The 27,746-nt window shown below is 44.6% G+C and overlaps 1 protein-coding gene across 1 annotated transcript in view; it reads left to right on the forward strand.

Annotated features, from left to right (window-relative positions):
- LOC147660957 (laminin subunit alpha-5-like) overlaps nt 1-27,746 on the forward strand; it is a gene marked incomplete at its 3' end in the record, with an annotated part of 218,421 nt that overhangs the window by 185,449 nt on the left and 5,226 nt on the right. Inside the window, exons 14-17 of the mRNA XM_086951410.1 lie at nt 1,996-2,042; nt 7,448-7,547; nt 17,111-17,163; nt 17,243-17,348. Of these exons, the coding sequence (XP_086807536.1) occupies nt 1,996-2,042; nt 7,448-7,547; nt 17,111-17,163; nt 17,243-17,348 (306 nt within the window). The remainder of the gene's footprint in view (nt 1-1,995; nt 2,043-7,447; nt 7,548-17,110; nt 17,164-17,242; nt 17,349-27,746) is intronic.

Genomic DNA, 27,746 nt, shown 5'->3' on the forward strand with positions numbered 1-27,746 from the left:
GCTAAATAATTCATACTAAATAATTGTTCAAATTGATTGAAAACAAAATCCCCACATATCTAATAGGTTTTGCCTTCAAGGCTTGGGATTTTAAATCATGGGGTAAAAAATTACAATCAACATTTAATGTTGAGATCTCGGTTTTATTTTGATTTATTTTATATTCCCCTATTAATTCAAATTGACTGAATTCTTCTAGAGCCTGATCCAAATTATGTTTGTCAGGGCACAGATATAAAATCTCCTGCGAATAGTTTTAATTTCGCCATCCCTTCTATTGGAGGTTTAATTTCAGGGTTTCCACGAATTCTAATAGCCAAAGGCTCGATAAAAAAGGTGAACAAAATGGGAGACGTCGGGTAGCCTTGTCTGGTTCCCCGATAAAGTACATTTCTAAAGTGGCAGAATTTAGGCACCAGAATCACTTACCATCAACATGCAGAGTCAGAAAAGAAAGGAGAAATAAAAATATTTCTCCTCTTAACAACAAGTTTTTCACTGGAAAGTAAATTAGAAAAAAACATTTTGTACTGGTTAGCGTCACTTTTGTGACACTAACCCAGCTCAAAATGTTACTAAATCTCCTCAAAAAGTGAAAGCCAATTTATAGGCCCTGCCCTTCGAATTCATCAACCAGTTTCCACGCTGTGTGAATTTGAATACGATTTCTAGTGCTCCAAATCCTGAAGAATGTTGAAAAAATACCTTAAGAGGTCACATTTGTAATACATTTTCAGTGAAGAAGTGTGTCCTATGACTGAGAATCTGGCGATAAAAGTTTCAGAAGGTAGAGTAAGATATATTACCCAAAGAAAAAGGCTTTGTTAAGAGGGGTCCTTATTTCTTGGGTACAAAATTACTCAAGAGGTTTGCAGGTGAAGTCAAAAGCAGATTTCAGACATTTAGATTCAATTTATGGAAGCACCTGGGTACGGATCACTACGGTAAAGGAAAGAGCTCTAAGTTGGTGAAAGTGTTTCTACAGGACAAATAAGAATAGATAACTACTGATTGCAAACAGTTATCTTATTGCGGGTCTCCATGACCAAAGTATACTCCATCAGAATACTGACAGAAGTCAAAGATGGCTCCACAGTCTTGAATCTGCTTGAAATAAGCACCTAGTGAAGAGCCGTAATGGGGATTAAAAGTCTTGGAGCCAGTGCTGTATGTGGCTTAATAAAAGTAGGTCTTGGCTCAAAACCATGCTGATGGTTACTCTCTGCCAAATAACTAAGCATTTTAGCACAATGTACTTGGTGTCAACTTCAAGCTCCTCTGGTATCCTTCTGATGCAGCACTTAAAGACAAGGTCGTCAGGATTCAAGGAGATTTTGTCCATGTTCTCCCCGTGAGACCATGGGACTTCCTTAGCAATCAAAAAACATCCCAAAAAGTTTCATCCAAAGCACTGATTTAGTGTAATCTGACATTTATCCAAACAAATATTGGATATTACATTGTCAATAGAATTAAGGTCAAGATTCAAAATCACTTTTAGACCATCATGCAACTGAAATCACAACTGATTAATCCAAATCAACAAATAAACCATAACCAATAATTCATGATTCTAACAAATTATCCTATTTTGTGGTCACAAGCACCCATAAGAAAGACACAGGTCTGCAAACATGCAGAACTGCTTTTTTCATCACCCCACAGTTACATAACCATTGTTGAGATGAGATGTAGCAATAATTCTACTGCCCTCTATGTTTCCAAGGAATGTTGGCAATATGGTACAGTGGCATCTTTTTAGAAAACATGTCAAATTTGCAACTATTAGATGGACCCACCTTCCTGAATATTGATACTTTTCTTACATGGTTATGGGGATTTTTAAAAAATGTTGTAGAGTAAAGGAACATGCAAGTTTGTTGTGCGCACAAGTATACTTTATTCTCCTGGCCTTCAACATAGTGTCTCTACTTGTTCTTAGAATTCATTCCTGGTTAACAATTTATTTTCCTTCATTTTTATGCTCATTACCAGGCTCTCCCGGGGAATGTGATCCAGCAGGTACCATTGATCCCCAAACTGTAAGTAATAATAATAATAATGATAATTAATTGTAATGTATCACTTCATTCCAAATGTCTGCCATTAATTACTAAGTGTAGCAGAGGTTACTATTGCCTAATGATATTGTAATCAATATTCTGACTTTTAGAAGACTGGCACATTAAATTGGAAGTGCCCGGGTTCCAACTTAGAGCTTGCAGATCATAACATATCAGCAGAAAGTGCTAAACTCACAATGCCACCCTGGCCCTCGAGTAAGGTTTTATCAGTCTGTAAAACGTAGATGACTTCAACCCCTACATAAGAACCTATAAATATTATCCTTGTTGGGGCCTACAGATAAATGTAATATTACCATTCTATGATGATTCAATGACGAGAATGTCTACGTGCTAACAAGGAAGTAATATCTTATTACAGACCAGTTGTCACATCGCTAAAAGCCTCTAATGAAAAAAAAATTCTGAAATGGAGCTACATTTCGGTGTGTGGATTTGGGGGGTCAAGTTTAATTTTGACTTTATATTAGTTCTGAAAATATCTACCAAGTATTTTACACCCATGTGCTTTAACTATTTTTCCCCATAAAGAAACACACATTTTTGGTCCAGAAAAAAACAGAAAAACATGTTAAATAGTAATAGTAACATAACGTAGAATGTGCATTTCTAAAGCACACATTCACCCAGAAGGGAATCTTGGCGCTAAATAACAGATTTTTATTGTTACCAAACTCAATGGTACTCATTTTGTCAACCACAGAAGAATGAAAGAGTGAGCAGACCCACCAGGATTTGAACCTGAGTGTGAATATGAGATTAAATACAGCCCCCTACAGTGGACACATTAGTCCACTAAGCCACCAGATGCAGCTTCTGTTGGGTGAAAAGTGCTAGCATTTGCATGTTATGATTCCACAACACTTTACAAAATTCCATGTGATAGCATCCCTAAACAAACTTGGCTGTGCTCAGAGAAGAACTGTACCTGTTTAGATTTTGTTCATTTAGGAAAAGTAAAATCTAGGGAACTATTTTGACATTTATTCCATTACGTGATCCAGGAATGTTTGAATTAATAGGATACACTTGAAGTGTTTCAGCACAGGTCTGTCAATGCAATTTTCTCCATGTTTCTTCGGTATTCTACCAGAATATTGTGAATTAAATATAATCTAACAAAAATATCATAGCCAGAAAAATAGACTGACACAATTTTGTGAAGCTAGGTATATATAAGTAGGTATAGATTAACTATTCAATAACGCCACATATATGTACCTTGAAGATACACATATCTTGAATACATCTGTCTTTTACTGCCCAAGTAAGAGTTGGGGCCTATATAAATAAGCTATGATATGTTTTGCATTTTTAAGATAAATATAGCAATCTAATCCAAAATTCTTTATTTGACATTTTAAATTAACGCCATAAAAGTACAGATTAAAAAAGACAATAATGTGCAGTTTAAAAAGGACAGAGACTGTTACTCTTACAATTCATTGGGCCCTTCTCCCCCCCACTTGTTAGTCAAGATTATGGGGGTATTTTACTCAACGAGTCCCTATAGTGTCTCTTAATTTTACTGCTAACCTTAAGAAATTTGTCACAGAAAGTAAGGTCAGGGGGTCTTGGACCATTTGTAAGTATAAAAGGGCCTCCTTCGCATGCCTAAATTTGGCTTATTTCAGCAAACTTACTAAAAAACGGCGCCTGGGCAATGAATAAAATGGGCATAATAATACAAAATGAAGGGTATCCTGCCGAGATCATTGATCGCAGCCGCAGGGACCCTTTGACTCAACTGAATTATTAAAATCCCCCGGGTCGGCTAGTAAGTGATGTAAAAAGTTGAGTCTAAAACGTGTGATTAAGAATTTATCCTGGGCATTGTGTATGAGGGCGAGGTAAGGTTCTATTCCTTCACAGGTCCTCACTAAACTATGGGCTTTGACTGATTGTTTGCCCCAGTCCCTAACTTCTCTGGATGAGGCTTTGTATTTGATAACCATCTCCTTTACCGTAGCCTGACCCCGACCTGTTATACCGGTCGGCATTAGAAAAAGGTCCTTACAGCCAATATTTTCCAAAGCTCCCTTTATGTACTTCAGCCATGGGATATTCATTCCCCTATCCCTCCCCAGGCAATCCATAATTAAGTGCTTAGTCAGCCTGGCCTCTGGGTTAGCCCAGATCTTTAGCCATGCTAACAGGGGCCTACTCTCACCCTGTCCTCTATAAACGCTCCACCCAGTTCTTCATGTATAATATAAGAGGGTTCGCAATCTGGGACTTAGAGGAGCCTTCTCAGATATTTGTTCTCCTCTATCTGCAGCTTGTCGACGTTGGCGATCCCCCAGAATTCTGCCCCATACACAGCTTTAGACTAGCAAATTGAGTTGTATAGGTTCATCATTTGCTCCGGCGACCATAGCCCCAGTCTGCGACCGAAATTCATTATTGCCCCTGAGCTGGATATTAGCTTATTGCATCGTTCCTCAATCAGTGATTTAAAATGTAAGCCCCTATCGAATAAAATGCCCAGGTACGAGAAAGACTGTACCTTCGCTAAACTAAGTGCGCCTATTCTATAGGAAAAAAAATGTCTGGGTTTAGTCCCCATCTTCATGACATACGACTTAGTCAGGTTGGCGGATAAATGTAAACTAGTCATAAAATCCACGAAACCGTCTATCAGTCGCTGTAGTCCCAGTGGAGAAAGTGCCAACAGGACCGCGTCACCTGCATAGAGCAGGACAGGGATTGCTATACTGCCTACTCTGGGTGAGTCCACGTTTAGGCTTCTTAGCGATTGCTCTAGGTCATTGATATACAGGGAGAACAAGAACGGGGCCATAATACACCCCTGTCTTACCCCGCTGGTGCAAAGAAAAGGCTCGGTGTTAGCGCCATCCAGATTGTACCTAACTTTGGCCGATGTATTCCAATGCAAAGCTCTCAGGATCTTAATGAGATCTTGGTCCACCCCTAGGTTAGACATTAAGGCCTGCAACTTCTCCCTGTTCACACAGTCAAAAGCTGCGGTAAGATCCATAAAGGCTAATTAAACCGCTTAATTATTGGCAATGGTGTATTTTGCCACTAGTAAATATAAATTTAAGCATTGGTCTGTCGTTGATCTGTTGGCCCTAAATCCGTACTGAACATCAGTAAGGTTGTGGTGGTCCTCAGCCCAGCTCATCAGGCGATTTAAGACAACTCGACCCAGCACTTTAGCAGTCACGTCTATCAGGGAGATAGGACGATAGCATTGGGGGCAGTCTCTGTTCCCCTTTTTGAAAATGGGCACTATTATAGCCGTTGACCATGAGCGGGGGATACCAAAGCTATGGCAGCGTTTATTACTCTTGTTAAAACTGGCTACAATAGGTCCACCTTGCTTAAGAAAAGGTCCGGGGGATCCCTTCTGGTCCCGGAGCCTTATTTCGGGTAAGGCCCAGGATACCCGCGATAATCTCTTCTAGGGTGAATTCTAGCGCCACCTTCCACCTCCCACCACCCTCCTCATTCTCCTGTATCTCTGTGTTCCAGAAACTCGCTCTTCTCTCCATCGACCTCACCTCTCATTCTGCCCGTCTGACCAGTCCTCTCCCTATCGGTCTCAAAGTGCCCACAGTTAAACCTATAATCTACTGGTGTGTAGAAATAATTTATATCCTGCACCTGGATTTTGGATCGTGAGCCTGTCTGAGGGCCTTGGGTGACATAGTGCACTGCCTTTGGGTCTTTGAAATTAACCACAATGCAATCCTGTGCAACATTTTTGTGCCTGTGTCCCACCCATCTCACTCTCCTCACAAGGAGGATCTTGCAGTGAACATCTCGGGCAGTGATCTATTACTGTTTAGCCAATGTATTGTCTTGTTTTTAAGTTGGTCATAAGATTCTACTATACCCTGTTCCAATTCAGGGACACCGGTCAGGACAGCGACATAGGGCGTACAGTCTGGGGGCAAATCTAAATAGGGATGCAGTTTCTTTGCCTCATTTCTTCCCCTATCATTACTTATTACCCCCTGTAACCCTGCAGGAAATTTGTTTCCACTACTTACGATTCCCCCCCTGACTTATTAGTGCCCTATGATTGCACAGCATGAACCGCAATGGGTGGGACGATAAAGTTCGAGCGGGGTGCGCCATCCATTTCTCCCTCCCTTCCTGACTCCTTAGTATGACCACAGCTCACTATTTTGTGGTCAATGCTACCCAGAGTGTGCATTATCAGTCCTTCCGCCTTCCCAACTCTATTCTCAATTGCAGAGAGTCTTTCCATTAGGGGCTCCAGACAGCATGTTATGAGTGCCCCTATTTTTGTCCAGTACATTTCCTCAGTCTACAATGATCCAGTTGCGGTTACAATCCTAACCACATTCGGAGCATTTTCTGCAGACTGGGATCCTTGTGGGCCTTTGGTAATTGAGGGGTCAGCATTAGGGGTCTCTCTCTGGGTGCTTGGGTTAGAGGTCTTGGGCTTATTCCCTTTCTGCTGTGTACCTCCTTGTGTGGCTCCTCGCTTCCTTTACGAGGCAACCCCCTGCAAGTGTTCAGATAATTGTCGGGGCTCTTCGTGAACTACTTCCAGACCCGTTACTGTATTCATTGGCGGTTTTGGCAGTATGCTACGGGGTGGTGAGGATGCTGAGATTTCTTGTATACTTGTATTCTCAGTCTGTGGCCCGATAACTGAAACGATCTGGCCATGGTTTTCTGGCGAACACACGTTCGTAATGGCCCCCAAAGATGATCTTTTAGAAAATACTGGGTCCATAGAAAGGCGTTGTTCCGTGAGGGCAATCTCGTGTGCAAGTACTGATGTGGCCCACGTTATAAATTGATCGAGAATTCCTGCAACATACCCAGTTCCAGCTGCTTTCCTCCCTCTTCCCTCTCGGGCTGTCATTTTGAGTGAAAAAGGGGGAACAATTAAAATTAGCGCAGAAACAATGATTAAGACCACTTACTGGACCGCCGTTGGTGTCAGAGGCCTTAAAGGGGGGCCCAGCCTTGCCTCTGCCTGGCTCTAACGGGCTCAAACGGGCCCTCCCTTGGCCCGGGCTTCGCCCCGCACACGTCCCGCGAAGGGGGGGCCGTGAGCCATGAAGTAGCGCTGCTGGCGGGATTCTGGCACAGGTGGGCTACTTTGCAGGGCTCCTGGTTATTGTAGTCCCCGTAGTCACCAAAACAACAGCTCCAATGTCCGGCTGCGAGCGGCAATATAGCAATAAAATAACAAAGAAAGCCCTGGAAAAGGACCTCTGGGCCTCTAAAATGGAAACTGAGCTGAATTTTCTATCTTTGCTACATGTCCGACCTAGATTGTTCAGATTCAAAAATGTATTCTAGTAATTTTTGTATCCATACAAAAGATTACAGTGTATTATGATCTTCTCTGTCATTAGGGCGTTTGCCAGTGTTTATCAAATGTTGAGGGACCAACCTGCAGCCGCTGCAAACCTTTATACTGGAACTTGGCCTTAGAACATGCAGACGGATGTATAGGTAAGATTGCTTACTAATAAAACTTTAATTTATGGACAAGAAAACAGACTGTTTAATCATAAACATTTCCCAATTCTTTTTAGTCATTCGATTGATCCATGCATGCTTATGTATAGACTTAGATATACTCTAATGATAGTTTGAAGATGCAAAATGCAAATGTGAAGTAATTTATTATAGCATGCCTCCGTTGGGCTATTAAAAATTTGGTCTTCAGACTTGGCCAGGATTTTAAAAGTACTCCTAGTAAATCCCAGATTTTTTTATTCTGTGATTTCCCAGTACCAGACTTCATATTATTGGGATTGGAAGTCTCTGCATTGCCCTGGAGCACTCTCCTGCATCCTGTTCTGTGCAGTCTATGTTTTTTTGCAATTTTATTTCTTAGTGAGTCCAGCACTCATGCAAGCTCACTGAGGATTCTCCCTAATCATGGACTACAACTTCAAAGAAGTGTGTTAAGGTTGACGCGGCACATAATGTCACACATCTGAAAGAGTAGCTGCTGCCATCTTTAACCAAGTTCGGTGGAACTAGAGGTGGTACCTGCATGATATTTGATGAAAGGATAGCTCTGTTCCCCTCAATGGAGATGCTTACTGGCCTCCCCCATGTAATAGGTTCTGCCAGTCCCCCTCAACTTAGAGCTTTTACTTTCATATTTGTGAGATATGTATGCAAGGTGTGTCTGCTCATTTGCGTATTTAAAAGGTGAGTGTGAGGTCTGTGTGTGTGTGTGTTTTTCCTAGGTTGCACGGTTCCGAGTATGTGTAGCAGCCTAAAATGGTGGAGGGTTTTGTGCGAGGCTTCTCAGGTCTCTGCTTACCTGAAACCTGCTTATTTATATTTCTTTCCCTCCTACTCAACTGTAAATTGATGCAGTGGAAAGAAATGTCAGGCTTGAACCCTTTGATGTTTGATACCTGAATCCTTCCTGATCTACATATCTGCGAGGTGTTTCCTGCTGTCTGGGGTCCAGTAAATATTTTTCTTACCCGGCTGGAAGCAGCCCATGGGTTGCTCCGATTGTAAGGGACCTAGCATGAGCTGATCATGCAGTTTCCATGCTCTCTGGTTGGAGGGGCCCCAAGAACTTGAAAGTTGTAGAAGAGTTGATTGGTTAGCTCTCCCCATAAATCCAGGCCCACTTGACCAGTAACTTGTTTCAGGATTTCTTCAGTGAGTGGCATGCACAGTAGCTGAGAGACTTGTGTTTCAGGCATAATACTTGGTTGGTAGCTGTCTCTCTGCCAAGGCTGGAATAAGCTTGGATCCAATAACTTGAAGAGGAGCTGCTGTTTACCCCCAGAAAGACCTCCGCCTGTGAAAAGCAAATGTCCAGGATATGCAGAGCTCAGATATAGTGAGTAGACAAGTATGAGCCTCACCAACCCAAGTGCACAAGATCACCTCACCTAGCTGTATGAGGACATCACTTTACACCATCTGTTTCCATCACCTTTGCTGAAGAGGATGAGTCGCCTTTGTCCATGACCATTTCCATGCTGCAGAGATACTTGTGTGATGGCTCAGTTTTATTGGAATTGGAATCATTGTTGGCCTGCCCTGAAAGTGAACATCCAGAAGTAATAGGGATAGCTGCACAAGTAAATATTGTAATTTATTGTCATCTGGAACTAGACACTAAGCTGACCAATTGCGACACGTGTCATGTGGGCCTGAATGAAGGGAAGACAGAAGCGAGGCAAAGGCTATTTCATTAAAAAAATAATATAGTGCTGCTAAAATGGTGCATGTAACTCACCTCACCTGTATGTCTTTTATTTGATCCCAATGATATTCCCCAAAAGAGATTTTTTGAAGCTGATTAATTCGTTTTTTAATTTCTATGTGCTGGAGGGACATCACATTTGAGCTCAATCCATTTCCAGAGCAATGGTGGAGGACTTACAATGCCCAACCCATATCTATATGCAACAGTATTTAGTGCTGTTGGCTTAGCAAGAAATCCCTATTGGTCCAAGATCTGGATGGGCAGTTTATTTTACTGAATAGCACTTGTAAAGGTCAAGAGGTATACTTAACATTGGTGGAAACAGTCTCTATGTGGTTGGATATGTCAATGATCCGGGCTAAAGATTTAAATGATACCCTTTCAAGAGTGCTGAATAGAGTTCCCCCGGGTTGGGCAATGTGCCTAACTCACACAAAAGCTGCAAAAACTGTAAATCGGCTGCTCTTAGTAGATGTATGGAGGGAACGCCACATAATATATTCTTAACCCCTTCGCTGCGGCGGCAATTCCGCCGCAGCGCTAGGGGGGTAGGGGGCGGGGGGGCGAGCGGCGGCCGCATGCTCGTGAGGGAGCCGCTCCGTCACGAGCCACGGTTGAGCTGTGCTCGTGACGGAGCGGTTCCGTCAAGGCCCCGCCCGCTCAATAGAACGCGCCGCGCAGGCGCGAAATCAGCGCCGCGCAGACGCGGTGGCAGGGCCATGACAGAACCACTCCCTCATGAGCACAGCTCAGCCGATGCTCATGACGGAGCGGCTCCGTCATGAGCATGGGAGGGGTTAATATTCATCCCACACAGCTAGTATAGCAGGATAGACTATGTATTTGTCAGGCACAGTATTTCTAATAGGTGCTTAGACTCGTATTACCTGGGATGGAACATATCAGACCACTCCCTTCATTGTTTACAATATAAGTGGAATATTATAGAGCAAGAGTTCTAACATGTAGGATCAGGGCGTAGTCCCTTCAAGACCCCACTTTCTGCAGAGATATGAGTGCAGTTCTGTCAGGCATCGTTGAGATTAACTGGGGATGCCTTTCCAATAAGGACAAAGAATGGGACGCCATAAAAGTGGTAATAAAGGGAGCTGGCATAACTACAGTCAGACATAAAGAAAATTAAGACATTAATCACATAGTAAGTTCAAATTGATATAAACCTAAGTTAAGAAAAAAGCTAACTGATAGTAAACAAAAACACAGCATGTAAAAGATTAGCCTGGGTATCCGAGAGGGTGACATATAGACCTCTGATCCTTGGCTTTGTGGATCAGGCTGGAGGGATATATTGCACACAAATGGCAGACACATAGACCTCACATAGTGAATAAGGCTGAATGAATATACCGCACATTGTTTGTTTAAAAAGGCTAGAATTTCTGCACCTACCCCAGAACAGAGAGGCCAGCTGGATGACCCTTTGACTTAAGAAGAGTTACGTTGAAGGTTGTGAACTGGTAATAAACCTTGTGCCTTGGCAGGCTACCTATTGAGTCCTACCAAGCCTATTGTGGTACTCTGCTGGAAAACCGGTGGAGGTATGTTATGAGGCAGTTGCAAAGTTCAAATTGTATAGCCATTATTGATGCGTTTGGTAGTCACTAAAATACTTATTGGAGCCATCGCTAAGAGATTTCTCATAGTTGTTGAGGAGTCAATAGAAATTGATCAAATGGAATGCATCCCAGTCATAATTCCATACTTAAGGTGAGGTTGATGCCCCATATAAAAGGCAGTCTGGACGAGGCAGCAGAAGCCTAAGCGGTGGAATCCCTCAACATTGAAAAGATGAAGATAAGTACTTTGAGTCGAACCTAAGCTATGAAATGGATAGAATGCATGATTCAATAAAGTTTTGGTCAAGACTCCCACAAACTACCATGATCAGGATTGCACTGATTAAACTAGCTGTGTTGCCAAGCTCTCTCTATGTATTTCAGGAAGTCTTTTGCCTGGTCCTACTGATACTGGTTTGAGAACTGGACAATTTGATGTTATGCCTGATATGGGCTTGTACTCACCCAAGTATACAATTCGAAACTCTAAGGTAACTTATGAGAGAGGTAGGGGGTGTGACAGGCATTGAGTGTTACTGCCTGATCTGCTGAGATACATCACTCCCCAGAATGGCTTACAGACACCTCTGGCATGGAAATCGGATTTTTAGGAGTTTGTCATGGGAACTCAAATAACGGTTACAAACCCCAATAAAAGTAGACTGGCAATCATGGTCTACAGTCAAAATATTGAGTTTGCATTAATTTCGATTAAAAAATATAGAATGGACACAATATCGACTGGACAGAATATAGACTACAAAAATATTGAATAGGATAGCATTAATATCGAATTAGAAAATATAGAATGGACATAATATCGAATGGACAGAATATAGACTACAAAAATATAGAATGGACAGAATATAGACTACACAAATATCGAATTTGAGGTAAGTAAGTTAATATCAATTTATAAAGTGTTTTTTATGTTAGTATATGTTTGAAAAGTGTATATTTATTTTATTATTATATTAATTAATTATTTTTATGGTATTTAATTTTTGCGTAATATAATTCTGTAGCAGGTTGTGGGTGTATAGGGGAATAGGGTGGGAGGTAATTTAATTATAATTAATTAAATATGTTAATTTATTTATTGGTATTTATTTTGAATTAATTGGTAATTCATTATTAATTGGTAATTAATTAAAATAGAATCGGTAATTATTTTTAATTAATTGATTAATTGATAAATATGTTAATTTTAGTAATTTATTTTCTGTAGCAGGTTGTGGGTTTATAGGGGAATAGGGTGGGAAGTAATATAATTATAATTATTAAATATGTTAATTTATTTATTGTTTTTTATTTATTATTTATTAATTAAATATTAATTGGTAATTAATTAAAATATAATTGGTAATTAATTTAAATTAATAGATTAATTGATAAAAATGTTAATTTTAGTAATTTATTTTCAGTAGCGGGTTGTGGGTTTATAGGGGAATAGGGCGGGAAGTTATTTAATTATAAATAATTAAATATGTTAATTTATTTATTTGTATTTATTGTGAAATAATTGTTAAATAGTTATTAATTGGTGATTAATTAAAATATAATGGGTAATTAATTTTAATTAATGTATTAATTGATACTTATTTTAATTTTATTAATTTAGTTTCTGTAGTGGGTTGTGGGTTTATAGGGGAATAGAGTGGGGAGTAATTTAATTGTAAGTAATTCTATTATTAAATTATTTTTTATTTTATCAAATTTTTAATTATTTTCTAATTGTTAATTAATTTATTGTTAATTGGTAATTATTTTTATTAATTAATTTTTATTTGCATTTTTAATTGATTGATTAATATATTATCTAAAAGTGTTTAGTATTTTAATTAATTTGTAATTGGTATTATTATTTATTTTATTTTTATTTATATATGAAGTATTTACTTTCCCTACTGTTGCACTCACTGGAGTGGGAATAGTAATTTTTACCCTCCTGCTATCCCATGCTTTCTCTACTGTTGCACTCACTGGAGTGGGAATAGTAATTTTCACCCCTACGCTATCCAACGCTTTCCCTACTGTTGCACTCTCTGCAGTGGTAATAGTAATTTTTACCCCTACGCTATCTAACGCTTTCCCTACTGTTGCACTCTGTGGAGTGGGAATAGTAATGTTTACCTCTACGCTATCCAACGCTTTCCCTACTGTTGCACAATCTAGAGTGGGAATAGTAATTTTTACCCCTACGCTATCCAACGCTTTCCCTACTGTTGCACTCTCTGGAGTGGGAATAGTAATTTTTACCCCTACTCTATCCAACGCTTTCCCTACTGTTGCACTCTCTGGAGTGGGAATGGTAATTTTTACCCCTACGCTATCCAACGATTTCCCTACTGTTGCACTCTGTGGAGTGGGAATAGTAATTTTTACCCCTATGCTATCCAGCGCTTTCCCTACTGTTGCACTCTCTGGAGTTGGAATAGTAATTTTTACACCTACGCTATCCAATGCTTTCCCTACTGTTGCACTCTCTGGAGTGGGAATAGTAATTTTTACCTCTAGGCTATCCAACGCTTTCCCTACTGTTGCACTCTCTGGAGTGGGAATAGTAATTTTTACCCCTACGCTATCCAGCGCTTTCCCTACTGTTGCACTCTCTGGAGATGGAATGGTAATTTTTACCCCTACGCTATCCAACGCTTTCCCTACTGTTGCACTCTCTGGAGATGGAATAGTAATTTTTACCCCTACCCTATCCAACGCTTTCCCTACTGTTAAACTCTCTGCAGTGGGAATAGTAATTTTTACCTCTACGCTATCCAACGCTTTCTCTACTGTTGCACTCTCTGAAGTGGGAATAGTAATTTTTACCACTACGCTATCCAACGCTTTCCCTACTGTTCACTCTCTGGAGTGGGAATAGTAATTTTTACCCCCACGCTATCCAGCGCTTTCCCTACTGTTGCACTCGTAGGGGTTGGAATAGTATTTTTTACCCCTACGCTATCCAACGCTTTCCCTACTGTTGCACTCTCTGGAGTGGGAATAGTAATTTTTACACGTACCCTAACCAACGCTTTCCCTACTGTTGCACTCACTGGAGTGGTAATAGTACATTTTACCCTTTCTGCTATCCTACGGTAAAAATATTGTAATTTTTTTAATAATATTACGTATATATATATATATATATATATATATATATATATATATATATATATATATATATATATATATATATATATATATGTGTATTAGCAAATCAATTTGCATGTTTTTTTTGCTTACATTAATTATTTATTAATTTTAAGGTTATTTAAGTATTTTAAGTATGTTTAAGTTAATTATATTTATTATTTCATTAATGTTTTATTAATTTAAAGCATTTAAAAAAAATCATTATTTTGACTAACTATATTTTTTACATCGATATTTTTGATTCAATGTTTTTGTACTTACCTGTTTGGAGATAGGTGGTCGATATTTTGGCATTCTATATTTTTACCTCGATATTTTGGTAGGTCGATATTTTGGCATTCTATATTATGTCAGTCACTTGGCAATTATTCCACCTAGTCTCTCTAATTTAGCAAGTTTGAGACCGGGTCACCAGAAAGATCATTAATGGAATTCCTTTGTTTCCAGGCGAGTGTCGGGATAGACAATAGGCATGAGCAAATAGGTGACATATTTGAGGTTGAAGTCTTACACACCTTTGAAGATGCAAGGGGACAGATGCTAGATTGAGGGGAACATTTCCTGTTTCCTGTTGTATGCACGGTTATTATAAGCAACACATGATATAGGGGAGGAATTACCGTATAGACTGCCAGGGTGTACAACACTGGAGGAACTCATGTCCTTAACTCAGGGAGGGAGACCAGTGCCTTAAGGGACCACTCGAAACATGAACTGATGAGCTAATCTGAATAGGACAAAGATAGAGGGGTGCTATTGTCAGATGAGGAATAGGATAGGGCATTGGTGTACAAAAAAGGAGTGAAGCAAAGTCTAATTTTAAATATAATTAAAGAGCATCTCACCCTAATTATGCTACATAAAATATATCGGAAGGTTGCCAGAAATGCCAATCAAGGGCTGTAAACTGGATACACATTATATGGACGTGAGCAGTTCTACAGGACAGCTACACAATTACAAAAAACAAGTGGAAATATAGAGCAGCTGAAATTATACAAGGTGCTGGGACTGCGCCCATTCCCAAAGAGAAATTACATATACCGTCCTATGACTTTATTGGGCCTCTTATTGGGTAAAATGTGCATAGGTATCCATTGGGTGCAGGTGGGGGTTTGTGTGTGCCCCTTGTGCAGAGAGACATTAGGAAGCAGTCACTGGCTGCAGAAATCTGGATGTGAATGATCTGCACAGACACCAAGGTAGGCAAGGGCTTGGAAAGACAGAGGGAGCAATGTAGGAGCATAGGTGTTGGCACAGAATCGAATGACTGAAGGCTCTTACTGAGGTGTGCATGATGTGCACACCCCACCCCAAGTGCATTGGAAACGTCTGTGTCAATAATAATGTGGACCCTCCTTACCAAAGCTGCAGCCTTGTGGGGAGAGGTGATTTTTTGCACTCCGCTTCCAGTCTGCTTGGGTGCTTGTTTATACTGAAAACTGCCACCCAAACGTTTATTAAAAAAACGTAAGGCTGCTCAAGAGGTGCAAAAGCGGTACTAGAAGAGAAGGGTGAGAGGGCATAGACGTAGGGAGAAGGAAGAAGCACTGGGGGAAATTACTATATCATGGTTCATTGTTGGTGTTTTGTAATGTGTTCAAACGGGTTCGTAACTGTGGGTGCAATTAACACTATTGTATTTGATAAGCTGACATAAATGGGACGCTGAAACAAGTGTAATGTGAAAATGTCAGTAAAAACTCTAGATACAAAAGAGAAAACTGTATTTCCTACTCATTGACAACATTTGTACCTTTTGCTGTTCAAAACTGTGTTGTCACTATTATTGCCTGCAGGCGCCGTGGGGCCCTTTGGAGCACAGTAGGTGAATAATAAAAACCCACTATAAGTAAATAAATAAATACATAAATAAATACATTTCGCATTATACCAAGACACTCACCTGTCAGCATTATCACGATTAACAATGCACTTCAGACTTATCACATTGTGGTCGTATCTCAAGGAAATATCTACAGGCTGATATATGATTTTCACAGGTCAACAGGGTGCTCTCCACCCAAAGAGAAATAATTAATGCAAACGGAAAAAAAGCCGATAGCTCTGACTTGCATTTTGAGTCCTATCTAAAACATTAAGACAAGTCTGCTTCAGTGAAAAACAAACGAGTAAAATGATTGGTTTCTGCATACAATACACCTGTGAGATTAAGAATGTAATGTGTGATGATTTAGTGTACTTTTTGAAATATAACAAAGTCCCTCATTCACTGCAGGCCATTCACAGGAGCTGGAATGAAACATTAAACACACAAATCTAAAGGAACCATCTGAGCAACCTTAGAATAAAGAAAGATTAAGGAAAAAACAGCATGTTTCTACTGCTAAGCCTTATAGTTTGCATGCAGCTCTTTCATGCTGGCTCCTAACTCACAGACCTATATTACAAGAATTATAACTTGTGACCTGCAGGTAACACACAAACCTCTGCAGCAAAATGTGCAGGCCACTAAGCTGTCTACATGAAATACAAATCACATGTTGCACGTTGTGCTTTGTAACAGGCTCATTAATGATCAATGCTATTTAATGTAACACCAGAACTACTGGGAATAAACGGAAATATGTTTCCATAGATTGGAAACCAAAATAATGTTAAACAAGCTAAGTTAATAGCAATAACAGTTTAAAACGTTTTTTAAGATAAAGAAGTACTTATCTGAGTGAGGAGCAGCATTTAAAGAGTAAGAGTGTTGACTACATGGACTACTCATACTGTGTGGATGTTTTATTCTAGATTTCTTTTGTTTTGTGATGTAATGTTCTTTGAAGTGCTGTGTGGAGTGGCATTAAAGGAATAATAATGCATAATGGTAGCCTCCGGTCTTGTAATGAAAGTCACTGGGTGGAGTCAAAGCTCACTCTGTGAACATTTGGAGGAATTGATAACAATAAGTCTATAGCCAGCTTTGCACTAGCCAGAACAAAAATGTTTGAGGATACTCAAAGTACTGCACTTGCAGAACAAATGCACTTCTTACGGGGCGCGGTCTATGACCTTGCATTACCAGATACCCTCAGCTCATAGATATAAACGTGAGATCCTTATTTTATGTTTTTAATGCTTCTTTACAGCCTGCCAGTGTAACATAAAGGGAACCATAAGTGGAGTTGCAGAATGCCAGCAGGTAATCTGAAATAGTCTTGAGTAAAATGTCTGTTTCCAATTAAACAAGCTCGTAACCCATTTCAATCTTTTCTTTACAGGTGGATGGGAAGTGTCCTTGTAAAGTGAATGTTTGCAGTGAGCCTTGTGACACCTGTAACAGTGGCTATTTTGCTCTCACGGGTAGTAACTACTTTGGGTGTCAAGGTACAGTGATGACAAAGTGCATGCTACCACATATCTAATGCATGCTTCAACAAGGCATGGGTCTATCAAGCATGAGCATTCTCTGCTGTCCGAGGTGTGTGGCAAAATAAATCACATCTTACAACTTTTCTGTCAATAGGCAATATAGAAAGCATAGATATGTGTTTTATAATGATGCGTAAACTCTGACTGCTAGTGGGTGGATAAAATGAAGTCTAGATTCAGGCATTGACAGTTAAATGGATGAGTGGGGCCTTGAAGGCAGAAAAAGAGTTGTGGTACTTAGAGTGGGACTAATGCAAGCTGTAGTAGCTGGTTCACTGCATCCTGTGGGAGCTTTGTAGGCATGCCTGCAGATCAGCGACTGCTGATAAGGTGCCCTGCCTAATGGTAAACGTAGGAAGAGTAAACCTGAAAGTGGGTAGATTCAGATTACAAAGAGAAAAGATGCTTTACAGTCTGTGATGGAGACTACAAATTAGTTGGCATATATTGGAGGTAATTGCTTAATACATATTCTTCTCTAAAGAATATTCTAATGATTTATCTGAATAAATCAGGTTTAAAATTCATAATCAGTAGTTTAATTTGAACGATAAATAGTATTTGACATTCATAAGTATGTTACTGATATTCCACGTTCATTCACATATAGTAATGTCCAACTGGAGTTCCTGCTGTTCTGGTATATGTATGTGTTGTCATGTTTTAATATTTGGGTATAAAAAGAAAATCCAGTACCCTATCTGCGTAGTAATGCTCATTGCATAGAGATTGTTTTGTCCACTGATGACACCTTTCTACTGTGCTATATCTCCCTGTGGTATTCCACCCTAATTTTGACTAAAATATCATGTCACCAGAATATTATGTCAAAAATATTGAGGACCAGAATTTAATTACACATATATATACCTGGACCATATATATATATCATGAAAAGAGCCTCCTTCTGGAAATCTTAGCCCGTAGAGGGGTGGCACGATAACCGGCGGAGAAATACCGGCATGTCAATATGGCAAGAAATCAGGATTCCTACGCGCTCTCAGGCCGCACAAAAACCAACAAACGCTCTGAGATAAGGAAAGGGGATTTATTGCATCATAAAACCTGCGTGACACGTTTCAACCTCGAAAGGCCTTCATCACACAACGGAGTGACAAAATTAGCTGTCTTACATACATTTTCTGGAAAGAACTTAACAAGGTACTAGAAATCCGTGTGAGTGTCTGTTGCCTCAAACACAGCCGTCATCTTGTAATGATGAACTTGTATACACACAATGAATGATAGTAATACAATTGGCAACCAAAACAAATGTAACGTCCCTACCAGTGGGGTACAATTCCAATCTGTCCTAACATGCACAAATTCTGTGGGCAAAAGACATCAGTCATTGTAGTGTCTGATCGCAACCCTGACGTATGTGCACTGTACTGGGTATTATTAACTCATGACAGGTAACAATCTCCCTGTTTCGAGTGTGCACCCATCTGAGTTGTAAACACGTGTCAAGTGTTACACCATACTGTCAAGCAGTCTGGTACTCCGGGTTGAGGATAAGATGTGCTGTCTATCTGGCGGTGCATGCTGGTATATGTAGTACGTTCATGCTGCCCATCGTTTGTTGTCCTCTCTTGATAGATTCTAACCTTAACCCGGTTATGTGCTATGATCCCCCTTGTTTGTGTAGTTTGCTATAAACAGCCCGTCTAGTATAGGCATCCAACTAGTGTAGTAGCTAGTGGTGAGTTCCTGTGTAGTGGCAGCAGTGTTTGTTGTCTGCTTACGTCAAGTGGCTCTAAGTCATGCAGATCTGCGTTAGACACTTGGGTGTAGGAGCTCAAGGTGCTTGCCTGTTTTCGCCAAGTGGCGTGTGATCTACGTTAGGCACTTGGGTGTAATCACTAATGGTGAATTCCTGCTTTATGACCACAGTAGTATATGATGTCAGAGCCCACACAGATGTGGTTGTTTCGATGCATTCGCCAAGTGGTGCTATGTCATCTACTAAAAGTTCACAGTAATAATATATTCAATTTAAAAATACAAGCAAAGATGTCTTTTCTGCGAGCTGAGTTGCGGCCAATGGTGTCTAGAAGAAAAGGGTAGTGACCCCATTGTCACAGGCACGAGACATGGTGCAAAGTGTCAGATAAAATTTAGGAAGACATCTTATGTTATAGAAGTGTAAAAACATTTAGAGACATAGCAATAAAAGAAAAGAAAAGTAATACCCAAGAAAGAGATATATAATAGCATAGAACAGGTGCAGGACAGAATACACTGGTAATACAGATCCATCCACATTGCATTGTGCATAAAGCAGTGAGTCAATTGACCCACAAGAACCATTCAAAAGTATAGGCAAACGCAAGTCAAGTTAACAATAGTAAAATGAACAAACAGTCCTGCTGCCCGAGGTCAAATGGGGGCTTAACCTTCCTGCAGATGTACTTCCATTTCCTTGTCCAGGTTATGTCCATTTGGATAGCGGGTGCCCATCCCTATGATATGCCTAGACTCACGTTATCTGAGTCTCAATGTGCGGATCCCTCCTCTCCTGTTCCTGTCGCCTGTTCTATGGCATATTAAGCTAGTTTAGAGCTGTCTGAGTATTGGTGTGCCTCAAAATGCAGGACAGTAGGCTATTGTTGATCTCTGTTATTGCTCTAATATGCTCAAGGATTATTTTTTTCGACATATGAGTCGTGCTACATATCTTAAGTTGACACAGTACTCCAGAACGTATACCACAAAGGTGGTACTGCATGTGTGGAACTGTCTGATAGGTATCATTTTTTTGTCAAATCTGTTTATTAGCATTTTGAAAAGGTATCACAGTACATTAGACTTTTCAACATTAATAGCCTAGTAGTAATTGGGCACGTCAGGCATGCATTTAAAGGCGTGTTATCATATGATAAAGGAGTACAAGACCACATTTGAATTAAGAAGGAAGGATACCCGCCCCATACTGGCGAAACACAGGTTGTCGGGGCAGCTGCCACAAAGTAGGTCCATGACTGTCCGCACGTTGAGTTTTTGTGCATGAGCATAGTTGGGGTTGGATCTTCCCAGCTCCTGGTTTGTGCACAGAGATGGCTTTTATACAATAACTGTGATTAAAAAATAAATGGAAGAGCATAAGAAAACAATATAGGCAAAACCCATTACGCTGGTACCTATTAATTCTCCCCCCCCCCCTTCCCCTTAGGCTACCCCCCTCCCCACACACACCCATGCGCCCCAGTCTCAACTGGACTTGCACCTGAATCTTATGTGACCCCAGGAGTCAATGACGGTGTCAAGCCATCTTATTTGGCAGGAAAGTAACCCGCGGCGCACCCCAATCCCAAAGGGCGACATTTAGTCCTCCACAACACCTACGCCCCCAGCTCCACCCGTCGGCTGCAAGGCTTTAAGCATACGCTCCCAGTGCTCCGCCATTGGTTCTTTTTGAAGCCCCATCGTCTCCTCCCTGCGTATGGCCATCCACTCTGCCCGGGCCCATGCCTGAAAGGAGGAGGTCCACGCCTGTGCGCTTGGAGGATCACTTGCCTTCCAGCGCCTCGTAAGGTACGCGTAGCCACCACCATCCCCAAATCTAAAAAGCGGGACGACACCTTGTCTTTAGGCGGCCTCCTGAGCTGATGCAAAATGTATTCCGGCCAGTCAAGGGGTATTGTGCGCCCAGTGCATCTGCTGAGAAGCTCGACGATTACACTCCAGCAGGAGCTCACCCTAGGGCAGCTCCATAAGGGGTGAAGGATCCCCGTGTCTAACTCTCTGCATCGGGGGCAGGAAGCATCTGCGCGGTGGAAATACCTATTGGTGAGCACAGGCGTGAGGTAGGCCCTATGAACTACATAAAGCTGTATCTGGTGGAAGCGCAAGTTTCTGGGGACGCGCACAGGGCTTTTAAGGATTCTTTCCCACTCCTTATACGATAGCTGTCTGACCATGTCACGCTCCCTTTTGTCCCTGAGCGGAGCCAAGCTAGTCCCTGTGTGTATCCTCAGCGACACCGCATACCAACGGACCAAGTGCCTGCCCCTCCCCATGACGTGTAGGTATTGCATAGTTAAGTGCTGCTCAGGCTCCGATGCCATGCTACCCCACCTTGCTGTCATTTTCGCCACTATGGATCTATGCAACAGGAACCCCCCAGGGGGAAGCCCATCTTCTGAGACCAACGTCTCATACGCCACCAACTCACCATCCCTAAAGATGTCACTCAGCGTCTGAATGTCCGCCTCTTTCCAGCGCTCCAGCATAGGTTGGGTAAGGCCCCCCTTGTCCCTAGGAAACCCTCCATGGGCACCGCTGGGGCATACGGATGTACCAGTCTGGTAAGAAAAAGGGCCCTGCGGAAGCACTTATACGCCACTGCCAGCAGCAGCGGGGCGGGCCTTGCAGGCGTCGCCAGGGGGTGAAAAAGCCCGGTGACTCGTTCTAGTGAGTACGGCGGCTCAACTGTGGCATTGTCATCCCTGCCCCTGTCCGCCAACCAGCGTGCAATCCATTGAAGTTGCGCTGCCAAGTAATAGTGCTCAAAGCTGGGAGCGGCCATCCCACGGCTGTCCGTTGGCAGGAACAACTTCGCAAGCGCTAACTGGTGCCGGGACGTGCCCCAGATGAAGTCCCACAACATCGCATTGAGCGACGAGAAGAAGGAGGCCGGTACATAAAGAGGCAAATTGACAAAATAATACAGGAGTCGGGAGAGCATAACCATTTTGGCTAGAGCCACTCTGCCTGTTGTTGTCAGTGGGAGGGAGGACCAAAAACGTATCTGGGATCGAAGCGCTGCAACCGCTTTACCCAAGTTGCCTTCAAAAAGGTCGTCTGGCTGACTATAGATCTGAATCCCTAGATACCTAAAGGTGTCGGCTTTCCATTGGACCCTCACGTCCCCGAGACAGTACCCCAGATCTTCTATCTCAGCATTGAAGGCATAGAGGCAGGACTTGTCCGCATTTACCCTAAGCCCTGAGACAACCGCAAACTGCTCCAGCAATTGGGCCAGCCTTTCTGGTATGTGCGTCACATCATTTACGAACACCAGCAGGTCATCCGCATAAAGCGAGATCTGGTGGGTCGCATCCCCCAGAGGTATTCCCGCTTCCAGTGTCTGCCGCAGTGCCGCTGCCAAAGGTTCCACAGCCAGCGTGAACAATAACCGGGACAAGGGGCATCCCTGCCGAGTGCCCGGCCCACCGCCACCGCTTCCGAAATGTATGGGCCCAGCTGCACTCTAACTACAGGATTGTTGTAAAGGAGCTGAACCATCTGTAGGAATCCCTCACCCAGGTCATAGCGTGCTAGCGCCGCAACCAGGTACCCCCACTCCAGGCAGTCAAAGGCCTTTTCCAAATCTATTATCAGGCACCCCGCCCTAGGCCACTCCTTTGTCGCTTCAGCCACCACCCTAAAGAACCTCCTGAGATTCAGGGATGTGGATCTCGCCGGCACAAACCCGTTTTGATCGGGGTGCACTAAGTGAGGGACCACTACCGCAAGCCACTCTGAAAGAATTTTCGCAAAGATTTTATAGTTTGCATTTAGCATTGCCAGTGGCCTGTACGAACCTAGCGCTGTGTGGTCCCTGTCTGACTTGGGCAAAGAGACCAGGAACGCTTCCTGCATGGACGGGGGAAACGAGCCTTCACTTACAGCGGTGGTATACAGCTGGAGGAGCAGGGGCGCCAAAATATCCCTATTCGCCTTGTAGTATTCGACGGGTAGGCCATCCAGCCCGGTGTTTTTTCCAGTCGCCATGCCCCTGATCGCATCTCCTACCTCTTCCAGTGTGAGGGGGGCATTAAGTTCGTCCCTGTGTCCCTCAGTTGCCGCGGTCAGGGTGACAGCGTCCAAGAGCGCATCCAGCGCCTGCCGGGGGCCAGTGCCGCAGGCCTTATAGAGTTGTTTATAGTGGTCGGTAAGAGCGCAGTGAATTTCTCGCTGGGTGCATACCATCTCCCCCTCCGCTGTGCATAGTGCCCCTACAGGGGCTCCGCGCCCGTCGCTCTGCACTAGCCAGGCTAGCAGCCAGCCAGCTCTGTCCGCCCTGACATGTGTCCTGGCTGTGTGCGCCGCGTAGTTGTGGCAGCGCATCTTCTCCATAAGCTCTGCGTGTTTAGTGTGCAAGTCACTTAGCGCGTGAGTGCTCCCCTGTCCCCTCTCCCTCCCTCTCATATTGGAGGAGCTCTGACTCCAGACGCATCAGGGAGGCCGATAGTGTTTTACGAACATTCCATGTGGCCCCCATACAGTGCCCTCGAATGGCTGCTTGATGTGCTTTCCACTCCACCAGTGCACTGCCCGCCGTCCCCTCATTGGCCTCGAAATAAGCTAAAATAGCCGTGCCCAGCAAGGATCGAAACTCAGCATCCTCGAGCGCAGCAGGCTGCAGCCGCCACGTGGGTACGGGCGGGCGGTCCGCCTCCCAGCTGATCTGGAACCATAGGGGGTTGTGTTCAGAGTGTGTTCTCCCTAGATATTCTGTCCTGGTAAGGAGCGGGAGCAACGACTGGGTGCCTATTATCCGATCCAATCAGACATGCAAGTCATGGACTGTGGAGAAGTAGGAGTAAATTCTATCTGTGGAATGCTGCGCGCGCCAGAGATCACACACCCCCCCAGTGCACAAGCCAATCCCCAAACGCTTGCGCATGTGATGTCACTGTCACAGCCCGGAGGGGAGGGAAAGACCGGTCCAGGCTCACATCTAGCACCATGTTAAAATCCCAGCCCACTAGCCAGGGGAGGCCTGCCTATGGATGTAGGACATGGTTCATGGTCTCTAAGTAGGAGGGCTGGTCTGTGTTTGGGGCATAGAGGGATCCCAGCAGGATTTCCTGTCCATTCAATCTCCCCCGCACTAGGGTATACCTGCCCGCAGGATCCACCAACGATTCCATGCATTTGAAGGGAACGCCCGCCCGCACCCAAACCAGGGTACTGCGCGCATGGGCAGAGAAGGTTCTACCGAATATCTGCCCCTTCCAACGCCTGCACAGTTTACCCAGCTCAACCAGTGTCATGTGAGTCTCCTGGAGGAGAGCAGTCCCCACCTCATGGCGCTGTAGGTATGAAAACACTGAATAACGGCGGGACGGGGTGTGCATTCCGCGGATGTTCCAGGTCATTACTTTCGTATGTGTCATGCGTCAGGTCTTTTTGCACGCAAGGAGCAAGGGAGCGCCTCAGAAGGGGGGCTATGAGCGCCAGCAGGGAAAGGAAAGTCAGTGTGCCGCAACAGATACATATGAGCAAACACAAACAATATAACAAGAAGGGCATGTCCCCGATAGGGCATATGTCCAAACCTTAACAAGATCCACCACACAGCAGTGGGTTAACTCAGCGCGGTCGCTGTCTGGGTGTGTGTGCTGCCAACAACCACAGTACCCTACACCCCTAACTCAAATCACTTAGTAACATGAGAGGCGCTTTGGGATATCTAGTACTTGCATCCGCGCCGGGCCAACGGGAGGCACCTGCAGGGGAGCCCGCTAGTGGGATAAACACATAGTTCCCGCTAAACCCGGCCCCGCTATGGCACCCTCAGCCTAGTAGCCTCGCAATTTTTGCAGCAGTGCGCTCATATGTAGAGAAGAGTAACCATTTCACAATTGCGCGCATAGCCACAATATGAGAAACATGACATTATCTAGCGCCAAGTCAAAGGTAAGCCCGTCTGCGCCCGTCCGCGCCTGGACCGCGCCCAGGGCACGGACCCCTGGCCCCCACCGACGGAAGACGACCCGACTGTCCTACGACGCCAACGAACTCATCGCACTCAACGCCGGCAGACTCCCGGGCTGCATCCAAGCCACTCCGAGACGCACCCACGGACCCTTCTGCTGCAACTCCTGCAAGTTCACCTGCATCCGAGCCTGCACCACTCCAGCAGTGCCCAAGACCTCGACGAGCAACAGCAGCAGCCACCTGAAGTGCATCCTGCTCAACACCCGCTCAGTCCACAGGCACGCCGTCGAGCTCTGGAACCTGCTCGACACCACAACCCCAGAGGTCGCCTTCCTCACGGAAACCTGGATGAACGCCTCCTCAGCGCCCGACATCGCCATCGCCATCCCGGACGGCTACAAGATCATCCGGAGGGACCGCGTCAACCAGACAGGAGGAGGCATCGCCATCATCCACAGGAACTCCATCCGCATCACTACCAACACCGACGACACCCTCGCACCCGCCGAGCACCTCCACTTCCAGATCCACATCAATCCCAAGACCACCCTCAGAGGCACGCTCATCTACAGACCCCCGGGACCACGCACACAATTCAGCGAAGACATCGCCGACTTCGTCAGCCCGTACGCCCTCCCCTCCTCTGACTACATCCTCCTCGGGGACCTCAACTTCCACCTGGAGAACATCAACGACCGCAACACCACCACCCTGCTGGACAACCTCGCTAACCTCGGACTCAAGCAACTGGTGACCACCTCCACCCACTAGGCCGGACACACACTTGACCCCGTCTTCTCCTCCAGCAAGGACATCGCATTCAGCCACGCCACCGGACTCCACTGGACGGACCACAGCTGCGTCCACTTCAGCTTCAAAAGGACCACGATCCACCACCAACAGCAACAGGTAGCACGCAGAAGCTGGAACAAGATCACAGCTGACCAGCTCACATCCTCCCTGAACAAGAACCCACCCACCAGCACTACGAACCCCAGCCAAGCGGCCACCAACCTCACGAAGTGGATCAGCGACTGCGCAGACGACCTCGCCCCCCTGAGGACCCCGCCCAACAGACCCGGCAGCAAGAAAGCCCCATGGTTCACCGACGAACTCAAGAACTCGAAGAAGAACTGCAGAGCCCTTGAGAAAGCCTGGCGCGAAGACCCAACACCGGACAACATGACTGCCCTCAAGCTCGCCACCCGAAAACACCACCAACTGATCCACACCACCAAGAAAACTGCATTCAAGGAACGACTGGATAACAACGCACACAACAGCAAGGAACTCTTCAACATCGTTAAAGAGCTCTCCAACCCCAACGCCAGAAACAACGACATCACCCCATCGCAAGACCTCTGCAACTCCCTCACCTCCTACTTCCACAACAAGATCGCGGACATACACAACAGCTTCAGCCCTCAACCGATGCATGCCACAACGGAACCACCGCTCCCCACCACCATCCTCCGCGCCTGGACCCCGATCAGCACCGAAGACACCGTCCGCACGATGAACTCCATCCACTCCGGATCTCCGACCGACCCCTGCCCTCACCACGTCTTCAACAAGGCAGACGCTGTCATCGCACCCCACCTGCGGGACATCATCAACACCTCCTTCGACGCTGCCACCTTCCCGGAGAGTTGGAAGCACGCCGAACTCAGCGCTCTTCTAAAGAAGCCATCAGCCGACCCCACCGACCTCAAGAACTACCGCCCCATCTCGCTGCTCCCGTTTCCTGCAAAAGTCATCGAGAAGACCGTCAACAAGCAGCTGGCCGCCTTCCTCGAGACGAACGGATCCCTCGACCTTTCACAGTCTGGCTTCCGGGCCAACCACAGCACCGAGACCGCCCTGATCGCAGCCACCGATGACATCCGAGCTCTGCTCGACAGCGGAGAAACAGCGGCACTCATCCTCCTAGACCTCTCCGCGGCCTTCGACACTGTCTGCCACCATACCCTTGTACAGCGCCTCAGCAACGTCGGAATCCAGGAGAAGGCCCTGGAGTGGACCATCTCCTTCCTCGCCGGAAGGACACAGAGAGTCCGCCTCCCCCCGTTCAGATCAGAAGCCACCGAAGTCATCTGCGGCATTCCTCAAGGCTCCTCACTCAGCCCAACCCTCTTCAACGTCTACATGAGTCCCCTCGCAACCATTGCACGCCAGCACAACCTCAACATCATCTCCTACGCCGATGACACCCAGCTGATCCTCTCCCTCACCAACAACCCCGCCACCGCCAGAGCCAACCTACATGAAGGGATGAAAGAGGTAGCCGAATGGATGAAGAACAGCCGCCTGAAACTGAGATCGGACAAGACGGAAGTCCTCATCCTGGGATCCTCACCTTCCGCCTGGGACGACTCCTGGTGGCCCCCCGCACTAGGCAGCGCACCCAAACCAACAGACCACCCACGCAACCTGGGCTTCATCCTGGACTCCTCCCTCTCCATGACCAGACAAGTCAACGCCGTCTCCTCGTCGTGCTTCAACATCTTACGCATGCTACGCAAGATCTTCCGGTGGATCCCCACCGAGACCAGGAAGACGGTCACCCAGGCCCTCGTCACCAGCCGACTGGACTACGGCAACTCCCTCTACGCCGGAACCACCGCCAAACTCCAGAAGAGACTCCAACGGATCCAGAACGCCTCAGCACGACTCATCCTGGACATC

This window comes from Lissotriton vulgaris, unplaced genomic scaffold (genome assembly GCF_964263255.1).
Source record: "Lissotriton vulgaris unplaced genomic scaffold, aLisVul1.2 SCAFFOLD_3097, whole genome shotgun sequence".
Taxonomy (NCBI): domain Eukaryota; kingdom Metazoa; phylum Chordata; class Amphibia; order Caudata; family Salamandridae; genus Lissotriton; species Lissotriton vulgaris.